Source organism: Cricetulus griseus, chromosome 6 (genome assembly GCF_003668045.3).
Source record: "Cricetulus griseus strain 17A/GY chromosome 6, alternate assembly CriGri-PICRH-1.0, whole genome shotgun sequence".
NCBI classification, from domain to species: domain Eukaryota; kingdom Metazoa; phylum Chordata; class Mammalia; order Rodentia; family Cricetidae; genus Cricetulus; species Cricetulus griseus.
Genome location: NC_048599.1, coordinates 104,927,244 through 104,943,091, shown reverse-complemented (window position 1 = coordinate 104,943,091; position 15,848 = coordinate 104,927,244). Strand labels below are relative to the sequence as shown.

Here is a 15,848-nt window from a genome sequence, read left to right as displayed (position 1 = left end):
AGACCAGGAAATAGGACACTTGGGTGTGCCCAGAAAAAGGAAGAGCCACCACAGTTAGAAGGACAGGACCTGAAAAGCCTTTAACAACTCTCCATCTCATTCAACAACCTTGGGAGGTCGGCATTGTTAGGCCTTTGTGACACATGTAGAAAGCAATATGAGACAATATTTACAGCCATCTAACTCAGTCTAGAAGGCATGCTCCAAAGGGGTGTGAATCCTCTTAGTCCTGTTTCTCTGGCATCCAGAGTAGTTCCTGCCATAATTGATATTTAGTAAGTTTATCCATTGAAATAATAATCTCTTAAAAGCATCTATGTTTATTCTGTGTCATGCTACATACCTCAAATACACACAATAAAATGTATTTTAAATAATAAGGGCAACTTGGCATGGTGTCATGTACCTTGTCATCTCAGCACTGGGAAGTGGAGGCAGGAGGGTCACAAGAAGTAAGCTGATGGCTGGGGTTGTAGCTTGTGGTGGAGTACTTGCCGTGAAAGTACAAGATCCTGGATTCAAAAAAAAAAGACAAATAAAACAACACAATAATGTTCAGTGAGCAAATGAGCGACAAATGACAAGTAGTGGAATCTCGAATACAGTGATAAAGCAGGTTGAACAGCCTAAGGAAGATAAGGATACTTGGGAGAGGATAAAGAGAGGAGTGGGACCAAGCCACAGACAGGGAAAGAGGAAGAGACAAACCAGGCTTCTTCCTGTAAAGTGACACTGGTGGACAGCAGGGTTTCCCACCGTAGGTATATCAGCTGGGAAAAAAGGGGGGATCTAAGGCTGCACTTTTCAAAATTGTGCTGAAGTTATCAGTTTCTAAAACTCCCAAATCCTTTGTGATCTAGCAATGAAAATTACTTATCAAAAAATGATCATGCTTTTGGTGTCATGACATTGCCCCATGCTGTGCAGTGTCTAGGCACGCATGTCTCAGTTCCGTTTACATTGTTTGCTGACACAATGACCACACTGGGCAGCTTGTCCAGGGCGGCTTAGAAGATGTGGGCAAGGACTGGAAAGATGGTAGTTGAAAGTAGTTGTTGCTCTTGCTAATGACCTAGGATTGGTTCTCAGCACCCATGTAGTACCTGGCAAATTTCTGTAACTCCAGTTCCAGAAGATCCAATGCCCACTTCTGACCTGCATGAGTAGTGCATGCAGGTGATGCACAGGCATTCGTTCAGGAAAACACCCCCTACATGTTCAAAAAACAAACCCAAACTTAGAAGACAAACAAACAAAGAGAGGTGAACAGCAGGAGGCATTCGGGTCTGAGGAATGGCATTTTTAGGGGTATCTGAAAGCATCACACCTTGGGAGAGTGCAAACCTTAGCTCTGAAACGAATTCTTTCTGGACTGCTGTGGGATTTCCAAGTGAGGCTCCAGTAAAGCAGGGCTTTGGGCTGGTTTCTGTAGGCTGGACTCCCACTCTCTGAAGCTACAAGGGCTTGTGACACAGATGCACAGGACCAGGAGCAACATAGAAAGATTGTTGCATGCAAAGGACCAGTAGCTGCATGGAAAGACAGTTGCATGCAACCTGAGCTGCTACCTGAATTAGTTCTAGAACTTCCTTGAGTTTATAGTGAAGATACATGTTTTTGGTAAAGTGCCATTGTCATTATTACTGTATGAATATTACTGCTTATTGCTGTTTTGTAATTGGGATGATACATATTTAATTGCCTACATATGTAAATTTGTTGCAAAATAATATTTTGTACAACAGATGAAATGAAATCAATTATTTATGTCAGGAAAGCCTGGAATATGGAATACATAAAACTTCTTCCTCAATTTTTTTCAGGGGAGAGAAAAATTTTCACATATTTTACTATATTTATGCTGGTCTTTATCACCAAAAGAGACTTTCTGAGTTCAGGCTTCCTGAGGAAAAGCCTCCTAGGTAAGCGTTATTGCAAGACCCCTTGCTGCGGGTGGTGAGGAGGTTGCTGGTTAATTTTGAATGAGTGTTCAGTTAAGCCGTTGACAAATCGGGAAGTAAATGGAGCTGTTTCCTTAACTGGAAACTCATTCTGTTAAGTTAACTATGCAAGAGGAGGGGGAAAGAATCACATCTCAGCACTTGCATTGTTTAGAGTGATTGAAAGCTCAACTACAGCCCTTTCTCCCAGGCACAGTATTAGCCTGTGAAGGAAATACCCTTTCAAAGAAGCCCAGGTATCACCTGTCCTGGCCTACAGTGCTGTGTACTGAGTACTTACTATGCTGGGTCATGTTCCACTTTGTGCAGATACATAGCTGCCGAAACTGGAAGAGTCATGCAGGACATCACTTCCAAGGAGTCTTACCAGAGACGGTTTGAAGCCATTCAGCATTGCTTCAAGATTATTGGATTCACTAACAAGGTACATGCTGGTCAAGAGAGACACGAACTCATTGTCAATGTCTGTAGATGGGTGTGAGAGAAGGCATGGGTGTTTTAACTTGCTGGACACTTATGAAATGCATGTCACTTGTGAGATAACATGTCTACTCAACATGTGGTCTAAGGGTCCACATGTCATATGCTGAGAACTTGTTTGGAGTGCAGACTTTCTGGCCCAACCAAGAATGACCAAATCAGAATGGTCATTCAAGAATGACCAAATCAAGATGCCCAAATGAACATAAATTATGAGAGGCATGGCTGTAAGGACCAAGCACTATCAAATATTACCATTGCCATAAACTCAGCCTGGTTATAACAACAGATGAGAGAATATAACAAGAGAATACTGCCATATTTTGAGTTGATATTGCTTCTGAAAGGGAGGGGGACGGGGTTGGGGAATGTATAGGCTATTTGTAAACCGTAGGACATATTTTTGCAAGTAGCTCTTTATGCATCTGACAAACTAATTAAAACTCTCCCAATGCCTCTGCAGTTAATTCCCTCTCCATACTTGCACATTGTTAACCGTGGCTGTAGGCATTATGTCACTTTCATCATACTACATATAGACTTTCTCTATTAAATACACGCTAGGGTTGACACACAGTATCTATAACCCTAGGATCAAATATTGTTCCATGATACATTATTTCATAGTTTCTGGGCTTCATGCCATCAATTTTGTAAGAACATAGGCTCTTTCGCTTTGCTGGAAGAGGGGGTGGGTGATTAAGGGGAAAGCTAGAGTGTTAAATCTTAGGAGATTAGATTACAGAACATTCTGCTTACCTTGGGACAGCTAAATGGATAAAGCAGTTTTTCTGTAATCCAATGAGTGTGACCTGCCCTTTTCTCCATAGCATAGTTGATTTTAGTCCTAATAATATATTTCATTTTTTCTAGATATCTGTTCATTGTTGTTGGGCTCTCAATACCATAAATGGATAGGGGAAATATCCCAAAAGTCAAGATAAAAATAGAAATACATTTCTCTCAGCTCCTTTGAGGGCAGTTTAGCAGGTTCCTGCACTGTTAAAGGATTTTTATGGTGACTAACTTATGGAGGTCATTCTTATCAGTTACACGTCATCAGAAGAGTTGACAGCAGAGGGAGAAATGAAGCTCTTTAAAGTACAAACCCATGCCTGTGGTTGTGCCAAAGTGTGGGGCATATATCCTTAAAGGGGGACAGGATTCATGGTGAAGGGAGCCCAATGGGGGAGGTGATAGCTTGCTTTGATGAATAAAAGATGGTGATAGAATGCTGTGATGTGATTGGCCCTAGTTTCAGAAGAGAGTGCACAATGATATTATTCTGATAGAAATAGGCTTCTGTCTTACTTAGGATTTCTGTTGCTGTAATAATATGCCACGACCAAAAGCAACCTGGGCAGGGAGAGGCTTATTTCATTTTAAAGCTTATCTAGGGAAGCAGGAACTGATGCAGAAGCCATGGATGAATGATACCTGCCGGCTTGTTCTTCATGGCTTGTTCAGCCTGCTCTCTTACAGCACCAACTCATTGTTAACACTCTTCATAGTGACCGACATCCTTCTACATAAGTTATCAATTCAGAAAGTCGCTGCATTTTCTGAGTTGAGGTTCCCGCTTCTGAAATGGCTGTGTGGGGTTGATGTGAAACTAGCCAGCATGGCTGCTGATAATAAGACAGATGCCGATTGTTTAACAGTAAATTTAAGAGAAGCAGTTAAGCGTTTCAGTATATGTCGTTGAGGCAGGCTGTTCTGGAGCATGAGGTGGTGGGTACAATAAAAGCAAAAAATGACAGTGTAAATTGATAGGAAAAGAAAGAAGGGAGAAAGACGGCAAACCTTCTTAATGTGTGCCTGATCAAAGAGTAACAGGAGTATAATGGCTGTTGCTGTGTATCCTCTCTCCGGTGTACAGCAGGAGTGTGGTAACATGCCACTGTGTATATGTCCCTAGGTGTATCTCCCCAGTATACTCCCCAGGAGTATCTGGTATATCTTTGTGTATACCTTCCCAGCTCATAACAGGAATGTGACAGTGTGTTGTGTGTATCTCTCCAGTGCATAGCAGGGAAGTGACAGTGTCACTGTGTGTATCTTCTCCGTGTCTCACATTAATTCATTTGGGAATACACCAACCTAAGTTAATTATTAGCTTCGGAAATGCAAGGGAGAAGACGGATTTTTATCTCTCTGACCTTTATCTCCTCAGACAACCTGCTCCTCTGGATTATCTCTCTTCATGTCGTGTTTATAAAGTCACGAGACCATGACTAAATTCAGGAAGACTAGGTTGTATAGAATCAGGCAGCAGATGCCAAATAGCTGATGGGACAGAATTTCTCTAACGATTTTCTGCCAGTCATTTCTCAACAGAGCTTAAATGAACTGACCAATTCAATTAAAATTATATTTCTGGTCCTTTCTTAGAAGGTCCCTAGTTCCCTGTGGGAACTCCCCAAGTTTGTTTTCTGTTCGTTTGCTCCCCCTACCCCCCCCACAAAGCCTCACAACCAAATTATGGCACGCAAACTTTAGTGCAGATTTGGGAGGATGGATTTTTAATTCCAGGTACAATCCAAAAGTGTTCAAAAGAACACTTAGCCCTAGGAGTCCCATGAAGAAACTTCCTAGGTGGAAGGAGCCCTCCAGTAATAATGGAAACTCTGTGCAAGGGACAAGGGGTTTTGACCTTAAACCCAGCTAAGATGTCTTGAGCCAAAACAACACTGTTTCGGTTTAATATTAAATAATGCTGTTCCTGCTGGTACAAGCATTATCCTAACATACTGTATGTTAGGATACATAATATGTAAGTTGAGTTGTAGTTTTAAAAGTGCATGAAAACCTGGATGCTGCCTGTGATAGAGAGCGAGCATGTGCTCAGACCCTAGGAACCTGGATGCTGCATATGTTGATAGAGTGGAGGTATGCTGCAGATCCTAGGACACAGAGGTCAGAAAGAAACCTAGGTTCAGGGCAAAATTTCTTCTCTTTTTTTCAAACTATATCTCCAATCAAAGTGATACTTCTGAAGAGAGATTCTGAAGAGTTATGTGTTAAAATAGAAACTGAAAGGCTTAAGGATGGGATACACTGACCCTTAAGTCACTAAATGGCATAAGCCTCTACCAAGGAGGTCAGTAATACGTTAATCTTCAGCTGACCCTGATACACCAGTTAGTGAAGAACTGGTGAAAATTGGATATTTTGAGAAAAGAAAGAGATGAAATAAATTTCTAGGGAGATGCAAGAAAGACAGTAGCCTGCGGTGCCTGGGAACCCCCCAAGCCACAGGAAATGAGAAGCAAGTCCTTCTTCGCTTTGAACTTGGCCTCACCATTGTCTGGGTAACACTTGCCTTTGGAAGAACTGTCTGAGAAAGAGGGCTTCGATGGAGAAGGGCTCTCCCCTCTCCCACTTGCTGATCAGTGGGAGACTGAACTGTTCAGAAGCAATATGTTCAAATGACCTGGTCAGAGTACTTGCTAAACCTTCTTAATAAATCTCTCATTTGAGTGAGGTTTTATCATTGTATCATATAGAAAATTAGAGACTATAAATAAATAAAAAATAGAGCCATAAGACTCCAAAGAAAAGTCTCCATAGCTATGATGAAGCAAGAGAAAATAAATCAAGGAAAGCAAAAGGGATTTCCCATTTGGTTAAGAAGTTTTGGGGAAGGTAGAGCCATCCCATGATAGACACAGCATTGGGAGCACTAGCATGGCTGGATGTGCTGTTTTGAACTCTGTGGTAGGTGGAGGTTCCTAGGTCTGAAATGAAGATGTGATTAACCCTCACCCCCTGGCAAGGGTAATAGAGTAGAGTGGGAGAAAGTCCCAGAGATGCCACACAGGGAGCACACCCAAAGGATGAGCCCATAGGGAGCACACCCAGGGGATGAGCCCATCCCTGCTTCTTTCACTGATCCAAGTAAGGAGACCTAAGGAAAGTGTGCAGTCCACATGGTGTTTGAATCTAAATGTTCTCACTGGAGGTCAGAGGTAGATTCCCACTTTGGTTGACTCCCTGGGCACAGCACTGAAGACAAGCAATGTGGTAAGTTGTTCATCTCAAGAGCATGGTCTCAGGTGACCATTTTCTTTGGAGCTCATCATCACAGTACTGAAGTGCTTGAAGCCTTTTAGGGGGAGATCCCTTGGCTTGTATGTTAGGGACTGGGTGTATTTGTTAGAAGAACTACACTTTTCCTTAGAGTGAAGAGAGTTTTAGATAGCCCCTTGAAGAGGCTGGATACAGTCACTGTATGCAGAACTCATCGCTTATAGTCTTCAAACTCTCAGATCTGCCTCTGTCGGGAGTCGCTTGATGCATGGGGCAGGACTCATCCTGTATTGATCACGGTAATGAGGGGCTGTCATGTTAAATCCAGGCAAGTTCTAAAAAACCCATTTGGTAGGTGTTCTCCTTAGCCACTCCTAAGTCTTGTGATTAAATAGGGATTCTTCAAGTCTGAAACATGACATCTTGCCCTTGATTTAGAAGCTGGAAGAACAATACTTATCTACAGCAGAAGCCAGGCTTCCAATCCTATTTGTCTTTGTAACATTATCAGGCATCCAGCAGATGTCAGTGTTACAGCCTGTGTTCAGATTTTAGGCTTTACTGAGTAATGTCTGCAGGGAGGCTCAGTTTGGGGGGCAGTATTTATCAATGGTCTAGTGACAGCTCCTATTATTTGGCTGCTGTGTACAGTATTAAATCAAATAACCCTTTTGAATATGTTTTATGGAAGTAACTTTGTTTATTAGCATGAAATTCAGAAAATTCGAGACTAGGTGTTTCCTTATTTCAAGTATAGAAAATGTAGAATTTAAATAAATAATAAAGTATGCAATATTTTTAATCCATTAATGCTACTTATATGCTCAACTTTGAACATGAAAACAGGACTTAGGCATCTGAATGGATTTTACTCAATTTTATGTCAACAAATATGTGAGTTTTTTTTTCTAAAATTCACAATCAATTAATCTCTTATACCAACTCGGTGATCTACAATTCTACTCAGTCTATTTATCTAGAGTTAGTGTCAGATCCTCCAAGTTTAGGGTTCAGTCCCACAAGATCCCCCACTTCAGACATCAGCTGGAGGCCCTAGGCTTCTTACACTTCTGAACTGGTTATATAGTTACCATGACCTTATTCTGTAGCCTGATTGGTTGGTATAAATAATTCTAGTTATTATTATTTTGTTATTGTTTTTAGTAGTAGTATAACTAATAAGTAGTTCACATAATTCAGGAAAACATTTTACTTAAGGTTGCAGATTTATGATAAAGGTTACAACCCAGGCATAGCCAAATGAAAACTGGATGGGCAGTAAACTTAAGGAGCTCATGCCTCCTGGGCCTATCACTTTGCCAGCACCTCCATAGATTCACCAATTTGGAAGTTCCCTGAACACGTTTTAGGGTTTTGTGGAGTTTATACCACATCATAACACACACACACACACACACACACACACACACACACACACACACACGCTCTCTCTCACACACACCTGGTTAATTGGCCATTGGTGATTAACTCAGTGTGGAGCCCTAGCCCTTCTCAGAGTTTGTTGGGATCAGGAGAGGACTAAGTTCTAAGACCGGTTTCCTCTTGAGTAGTCAGCTCACCCCATTACAAGTCTTATCTAGAAGCCCACCAAATTTCACTTATTAACAAAAACACAGGTATGGTTGAAAGGCACTTGTTGCCATAACAAAGATCTGATCACCCAGACAATTTTGTAAACTCCTGTGCTAGGAACTGGAAACAAAAGCAAAATACTCTTACGTCTTCATATATCATAATACCATGGTTTATTTCTGGTGAGTCTTTCAAAGTATGTGCTCACTTCATGTATTATAATCCATAGTCCTGAGATCTCCTGGTAAGCCATCAGATGCCCTCCCAGATATTTTATAATGCCCTACACCCCCAAAGAGGTGAGGGAGCATCTATTCTCTTGTTCTGAAGAAAGGCCCATCCCTGAATTTGAGAGCTGGGATTAGAGTAAAAGACTAAAGATCGAGTTAAAGGACAAAGAAGGTCATTTCCCTCTTGGTCACAACACCAGGTGGCAGAACAGCTCCATTCTATGTGGTCCTTCGATGGTCTAATGACATGGCAGAGGCCAGGTTGCGGGGAGTTCTAGCCACTAATAGAGAGAAAGAAAGCATGGAGGAAGAGTGCTTGATTCCCCTGGGCCTAGCACCCAAGGAGGTACATGCTACTTGTTTCATTGTTAATGCTTAGTGACACAGCTACCTCTAACTTCAGGAAGGTTGGGGAAACCTTGTGTGTGCACGAAGAGCAAGAACAGAGTTTGATGAACAACTGGAGAACCATCAACAAAAGGGTGAGGAATTTGTTACTTTTGGTTGGTGATGATGCCCAAGCATGGCTCTCTATGTCCTTTTCAGGAGGTGCATTCTGTGTACAGGATTCTGGCTGGCATTCTGAATATCGGGAACATTGAGTTTGCAGCTATTTCCTCTCAACACCAAACTGATAAGAGTGAGGTACCCAACGCTGAAGCTTTGGAAAATGGTAATTGATGCTTTCATGCTTTCTTGTCAATTTCCATGTCTTTCACTTCCACAGTTTTTCAAGAATCTGTAGAGCATGATGCAGCTGTAATGTCCTCCTAGTGGCTCTAGAGGGTTCCACTAGCCAACATTTCCCAGGACATCGTGTGGTATAGAAGCGTTCACTCCCATGTCACAGATGATCATTGTGCAGAAAAGCTGTCTGTGGCAAGAAACTTCACACAGTGGTTGTCCACCTTCGCTGCTTTTCAAAAAGCATTTACAGCTTTTATGAAGAAATATAAAAGGTTGAGGCCCTTTGTGAATTCATGGAATCAGCATCCATAGGAAAGGAAGCAGCGCTTACTTACTTTGAAAGTTCTACTAGCACCCATGATGGAAGAAAGATCAAGGATTCTTTGTGTCTGCAAAACGACAGCTGGATATGATGCTGCAATCTCAAGGCTTGTGAAGAGGCAGGGGGATGCAGAATCTGAAGCCAGCCTAGGCTACATAGTGAGACCCTGTCCCCAGAACAGTTGATTTAAAAATCCTTTTCATGTTAAACTATAACATTCTATTTAGGGTCATAACCACCCAATGTGTTTGGGACTATCTATTCCAATTTATTTGATAAAAGACTTCTCTCCCTTAGACCCTTCCCCCCTTTTCTTACTAAACACTTGTGAGGCACTTTCAGAATAGTTTGGGAGCTGTGCTCTCCAGTCCAGAGGCTTCTTGGAGTTAGGGACCTTGCTTGTCTGGACTGTGAAGTACCTGGGACGGAGCCTGGCGCACAGTGGCTGCTGTAGGTGCTGGCTGGAACAGGCTGTGGGAAGGAGTGACCTCATGTTTAGGATCATATGTACTCCTTGTTTCAGCTGCCTGTGTACTCTGCATCAGCCCTGAAGAGCTCCAGGAGGCCCTCACATCCCACTGTGTGGTCACCCGAGGCGAGACCATTGTCCGAGCCAACACTGTAGACAGAGCTGCAGACGTCAGGGACGCCATGTCTAAGGCCCTATATGGGAGGCTGTTCAGCTGGATGGTGAATCGCATCAACACACTCCTGCAGCCAGATAAAAACATATGGCAAGTTCCCTGGGAAGCAAAGGCGTGGAGCCATCAGTCATCCCCTGGTGTTCCTAGAGTTTGCAAGAGGGAACTTTAGATCTATTTGGGTTTTCTTTAGCCAAAGGGCTTTAGCTTTTGTCTTTAAAAGCATTAGTTCAACCAGGAGAGTTGAAGCATTAACTCCTGAGAGAATGACTGATGGAGTCATTGCAGGGGGAAGTGTGGGGAGCTAGGTAAAGCAGGTTTAAGTCCCACATCCACAGTCTGGAGAAATAAATGAGACTTTTTTTTTTTAAACTTTAAAGCACAGACTCATCCTCATGTTATTGTTTTTAGGGCTCCTTTCCCTCCTCTGGGTCTTAGTGTTTTTATATATTGTAGAGGAATCCACACTGTTCAATTCTGAAGTCTCCTTACAAGCAGGTTTTGGGGTGGATAGATGGGTGAATAAGTAGGAGATGCCATGGCCCTTTTGTGTGATCTGCATAGGAGCTTCTAAGTAATCATTGTTCTGTTCTCTCTTTTTGAAAATTTATATATTTTTGAGGCAGATCCCTGCTCTGTAGTCAGGGATGACTTCCAACTCCTGACAGTCCTGCCTTAGCCTCCTGAATGCCGAGGTTATAGGTATAAGCCATCATGTGTTGCTCTGAGTACAATTTTAAAGCATTCTATTTAAAACATTCTTTTTTTCACTTTTTAAAAGTAATTTTATTGAAAGTTTCAAACTGCTGCCCCTGAAGAGGAAGGAGTCATCTTTCCCCGAATGGGTAGATCCACACGCTGGTGGACACGGGAACTTACATGCTCGTTGCCTTGAGATAGATGTAACTGGATGCAGCTTCTCCTGACACATTTTCTTTCTCTCTCGCAGTAGGGCAGAGGACAGGATGAATGTGGGCATCTTGGACATTTTTGGCTTTGAGGATTTCCAGAGGAATTCCTTTGAACAGCTCTGCATAAATATCGCCAATGAACAGATCCAGTACTACTTCAATCAGCACGTGTTTGCTCTTGAGCAGGTAGGGTTGAGTCAGAAGTTGAGAGTAATGGGGGGGGGGGGTGCTATTAGGCTGCCCACAATTTGAAGCAAAACCAGCTTAGTCAGGCTGTCAGGTAAAAGACTACAGAAAAACTACTGGTGAGACAGTCCTGCCAAAATAAACAGCCTGAATTTAGTCTGGGGGAAACGAAAAGTTCTGATTTCCATGAAAAGGTACATTCCCTCACTCAAGGGCAGCTGGTGACAGGCCAATTACTTAACTCTTGCTTCAAAATTATTCCCTGTATATTGTCAAATATGTTCCTTCCTCTCCTGTTTGGGCTAAAATTATCTATAGTGGTGTTCAAAAAGATACGGGGTGACCCTGAGCCTAAGACAGGGGTTCTTATAGTCCACACTCACCATCATCATCTCCCATTGCCTCAGCATCAGGTACCCCAGTAATGGAGGGGTGTCTTGAATCTCTAGATATGGAAATCTATTCTCACATAGTCCAATGGTAAATTCAACATTTTCTGAGCTTTAGCCTCAGCAGTATTCTGTTCCACCTGACCCATGCTGAAACCTAAAGACTCCCTTCCGTGTGAAACTAACAGGAAACAGAATGCTGTGAACAAGCTCATGGGTGTCATAGACAGCTTCAGTGCATGGGACAGGGAGGGGACACAGAGGAAACACGCAGGATCTGGATATGTCTGCAGAACTTTCATCAGCTCTTCACCTTACACAGAACTTGACTTCAGGAACACCCTGCCATTTATCTTCCCTGGGAAATACGGAGTTGCCTGGTTTTCTGGTCCTAAATGCTTCTTTAAGAGAAGAAGGAAATCACATGAACATTAAGTTGCTGTTCTTAGATTTGGTTTTAGCACTTTCCTGCCCGAGTCTCTAAATAATTAGTTTCCTACTAAGTGGCTGGGAAGTAGCATTTGCTGTCCTATAATAGGCCACGTTTAAGTCACATTTAAGTGCACACTGTCGAGGCTGTAATATGTAGATTCTTTTGCTATAACCACAATATGGCCAGACCCAGAAAGTCCAGGCTAAATGTCCTGTTGGTACCGCCGGTTTCAGGCCAGAGAGTCACAGTCTGTTTCCCTCCAGATGGAGTACCAGAATGAAGGCATTGATGCTGTCCTTGTGCAGTATGAAGACAATCGCCCGCTCCTGGACATGTTCCTCCAAAAACCCTTGGGTCTTCTTGCACTTTTGGATGAGGAAAGTCGGTTTCCCCAAGCAACAGACCAGACCTTGGTTGGTAGGTAACTTTTGGGGAAAGATGCTCATACTGAGAGTGGAACTTGGCACAAGGTGTCAGGTGGCTGTGTTTTACATTTTAAGGAGGAGTTTACCCAACTTACTTTAGACACGTAGTGGGTTGTACAAGTGGGAGCTGGAGAGATGGCTCAGAGCTTAGGAGAACTTCTTGTTCTTGCTGAGAACATGGGTTCAGTTCCCACCACTCATGTTGGGCAGCTTACAACCACTTTAACTCCACTCACAGAGGTTCCAACACCATCTTCTGGCTTCCTCTGGCACCTGCACGCATACAGTGCACATACAAGCAAGCAGAAGCTCACATACACACAAACAAATTTAAATTTTAAAAAATTAAGAATTGTTTTTAAGAATTGCAATGCCCTCGTAGAATTTGTGGCTTAAATCTCCTAGCACTCCTATGCCCTCCCCATCCTTGTATTACTGCCAACACACATTATTTCCTTATGTTTATATCATCTTAGACCTTCCCCTCCCTGGGTACTCAGACTCAGGACTTTCTGCTCCCCCTTTTATACTTCATCTTAGCACCAAAGACTGAGAAGTGATTCTTCATAGCCTCTTTGCAAACTTGTGTCGTATCTTCACCAGGGCTCCTATTTTCCTCTAGTCCCAGGAAGCACAGTGTCATGTCTTCACCAGGGCGCCTGTCTACCTCTAGTCCCAAGTAGCACAGGAGTCCTCTGTTCCCAGACTCACAATACCCCTCTTCTGTAGATATTCCTGCTGTTTTAGTTTTTCTAAAGCCATCGTTCCTTAGGTTGCTAGTATCTTCTGAATAGAGATGTGCACCTCCTCCTGGCATCTAAAGTCTTCACATCTATCTATATATGTACCTATCTATCATCTAAATATCATCTATCTATCTTCTATCATTTATCTGTCATCTATCTATCTATCTATCTATCTATCTGTCTGTCATATATATATCATCTATCTTTCATCTATATATCATCTATGTCTCTATTCTATATCTATCTATTATCAATCTATATCTATCTATTATCTATCATCTATATATCATCTATTTGTCACCTACGTATCTTTCTATATCTATCTGTCATCTATCTATCCATCTATCTATAATCTGTTTTTATCTCTATCTATTTACCTCATGTGGAGGAGGTAGTCAGAGGACAACTTGTAGGAGCTGGTCCTCTCCGTATACTTTGTGCTTGAACTTGGGTCATCAGGATTGGTGGCAAGTACCTTTAATGGCTGAATCATCTTGCCAGTCCATATCCAAGTTCTCTATCTCCCTCACTTCCTGTACCCATCTGATGGGAGATGTCATTCTGTATATGTTTGATGAATAAAACACTATGTGGCTAGTGGCCAGGCAAGAAGGATAGGTTACCAGACAAAGAGAATTCTGGGAGGTGTAGGCAGAGAGGAGTCATCATGCAAGCCCAGGAAGAGAGGACACAAGTCAGGCATTCTATGGTAAGATAAGACCATGCCAAAATATATAGATTAGTAGTTATGGGTTAATAACTAAGACAGAGCTAGCCAGTAGAAAGCCCAAGCCATTGGCCAATGGTATTATAATTAATATAAGTCTCTGAGTGTTCATTTGGGGCAAGGCAGCTGCAGAACTGGGTGGGAAATCCTGCAACACCCACCCACATACTTCATGATCTTTTTTTTTTTTTTTTTAATTTCAGTGAGCTTTCTTCTTTGTCTGTGTTGTGATGTTAGAAGCCCTTGGGTCCCAGTTCCTTATCTGCCTTTAGTACCTAGCACAGTTCCTTACACTGAGCTCCAGTCGTGTCCACAGTGATGTAAACATTGTTTGTAGGGGAGAGTAGAAAGTTTCAAGCCAGGAAATTGATACACAGAGACTCACTTCAAAGTGTTGAAGTTGTCAGCACCAATGGTTTTCTCTTATCTGTACATTGCCCGAATGAAGTTAACCTGGGGTTATCTGCTCTCCTAGCCGATCTGCATGTTCCAAAGCTACTTGGCAGGGTCTGAGATTGCATTGGATTTTCTAGAGATGTGGAGGGAATGTGGCATCTTAACAGCTAAAGGAAGGCAAGATGGGTCATGCCTGTTTGAGTGGGGCTGCTTGGGGCTGCTCTGTGTCTCTGGCTGGAGGGGAAGATTTGCGTTTGAAAGAGCAAACAATTTCCACTGTGACTCTCCAACATGAAAATTCACATAAGTAAAATTTTTAAATAATTTATTTAATATTCACATGTGCATTTGGTGTGTCTGGATCAGATCTACCCCCATTCCATTCTTCCCTTGCCCTCCTCTACCACTGCTTTCCCTTTTCAGCTTCATGTGTTTGAGCAACCCTCTCCACTCCATACCCTGAGTTCATGTAGGTCAACATATACATGACTGTGGTTAACTGCTCACGGGTAACCTGCATCCCTGAAGAAAGCTGCTCTTCCTCCCTCTAGCAGCCATCAATTGCCAACAGCTCCTCATCTAGAAGTGGGTCCCTCCTCCATGCTGAGATTTGGGCTTGGTTTAATCTTGTGCAGGTCTTGTGAGCTGTGACATAGACATAGTCACAGACTGCATGTTGGAGCTGCAACTGTACTATCATGCACAGCAAATACTGTTTTCACTACAGGTGTCTGCTCCTTCGGACTCTTTCCAGCACCTCTGTGATAATCCCTGAGCCTTGGTGTGTGTGTGTGTGTGTGTGTGTGTGTGTGTGTGTGTGTGAGAGAGAGAGAGAGAGAGAGAGAGAGAGAGAGAGAGAGAGAGAGAGAGAGAGAGGTGCCGTATTTAGAGATGAGCACTCCAGTCTTCTCTTCTCTGCACACAGATAAATTTGAAGATAACCTACGGTGCAAGTTCTTCTGGAGGCCCAAAGGAGTAGAGCTCTGTTTTGGCATTCGACACTATGCTGGACCGGTGAGAGGGGCAGGAGTTATGGGACACCAGAATGACAAAAGACTTGTGTCCCCACGGGGATGCTCACAAAACTGCTTACATACTTCACTCTCCTTTTAATTCTAATCACAATTCCCAAGGTCTTCAGTGGCGCTGTTTATAGATGTGGTGACCCATGGAGCCAACCCCCCCGCCCCCCAGTTCTGCCTGAAGGCTGCCCTAGAACCAACAGCTTTCTAGACAGGAAACATGCTGCAGCCTTTGCAGAGTTTCATGGTAAATGGTCACATTCTGAAGTCATTAGAGAGTAGGTGACATAGTACGGTTGATAACACAGTGAGACTGTTTTTAGCATTTTCAACGTGTCTAGGGACCACTAGTAATGTCCAGTGAAATGGCACAATCTCACTCATCTAGATGTGTTTTTATCACATGAGGTAGAACTCCTATTTCTCATGTAATGCTTCTTTATATCTCTATTCAAGTCCCCGAAGCTGATTGGTGACTGATTCAGGAAACTGTCCAGTCTCATAACCGACAGCTCACTGCTGTGTTTCTTCCAGATAAACTAAATGAATTGTGACCAGTTCTTAAGAGGTTTTATTGAGACCCTAGATCCAGAAAATGGGTGGGGTTCAATGAAAGGTATTTGGGATTATTCTATTGATGTGTGATGTGCCCAAATTATCTTCCATATTC

General features: G+C 42.7%; 1 protein-coding gene across 1 annotated transcript in view; it reads left to right on the top strand.

Moving 5' to 3' along the window:
- Myo3b (myosin IIIB) overlaps positions 1–15,848 on the top strand; it is a 338,238-nt gene that overhangs the window by 144,737 nt on the left and 177,653 nt on the right. Inside the window, exons 14-20 of the mRNA XM_035446507.1 lie at positions 1,824–1,922; positions 2,271–2,385; positions 8,840–8,966; positions 9,826–10,036; positions 10,893–11,040; positions 12,126–12,279; positions 15,082–15,170. Of these exons, the coding sequence (XP_035302398.1) occupies positions 1,824–1,922; positions 2,271–2,385; positions 8,840–8,966; positions 9,826–10,036; positions 10,893–11,040; positions 12,126–12,279; positions 15,082–15,170 (943 nt within the window). The remainder of the gene's footprint in view (positions 1–1,823; positions 1,923–2,270; positions 2,386–8,839; positions 8,967–9,825; positions 10,037–10,892; positions 11,041–12,125; positions 12,280–15,081; positions 15,171–15,848) is intronic.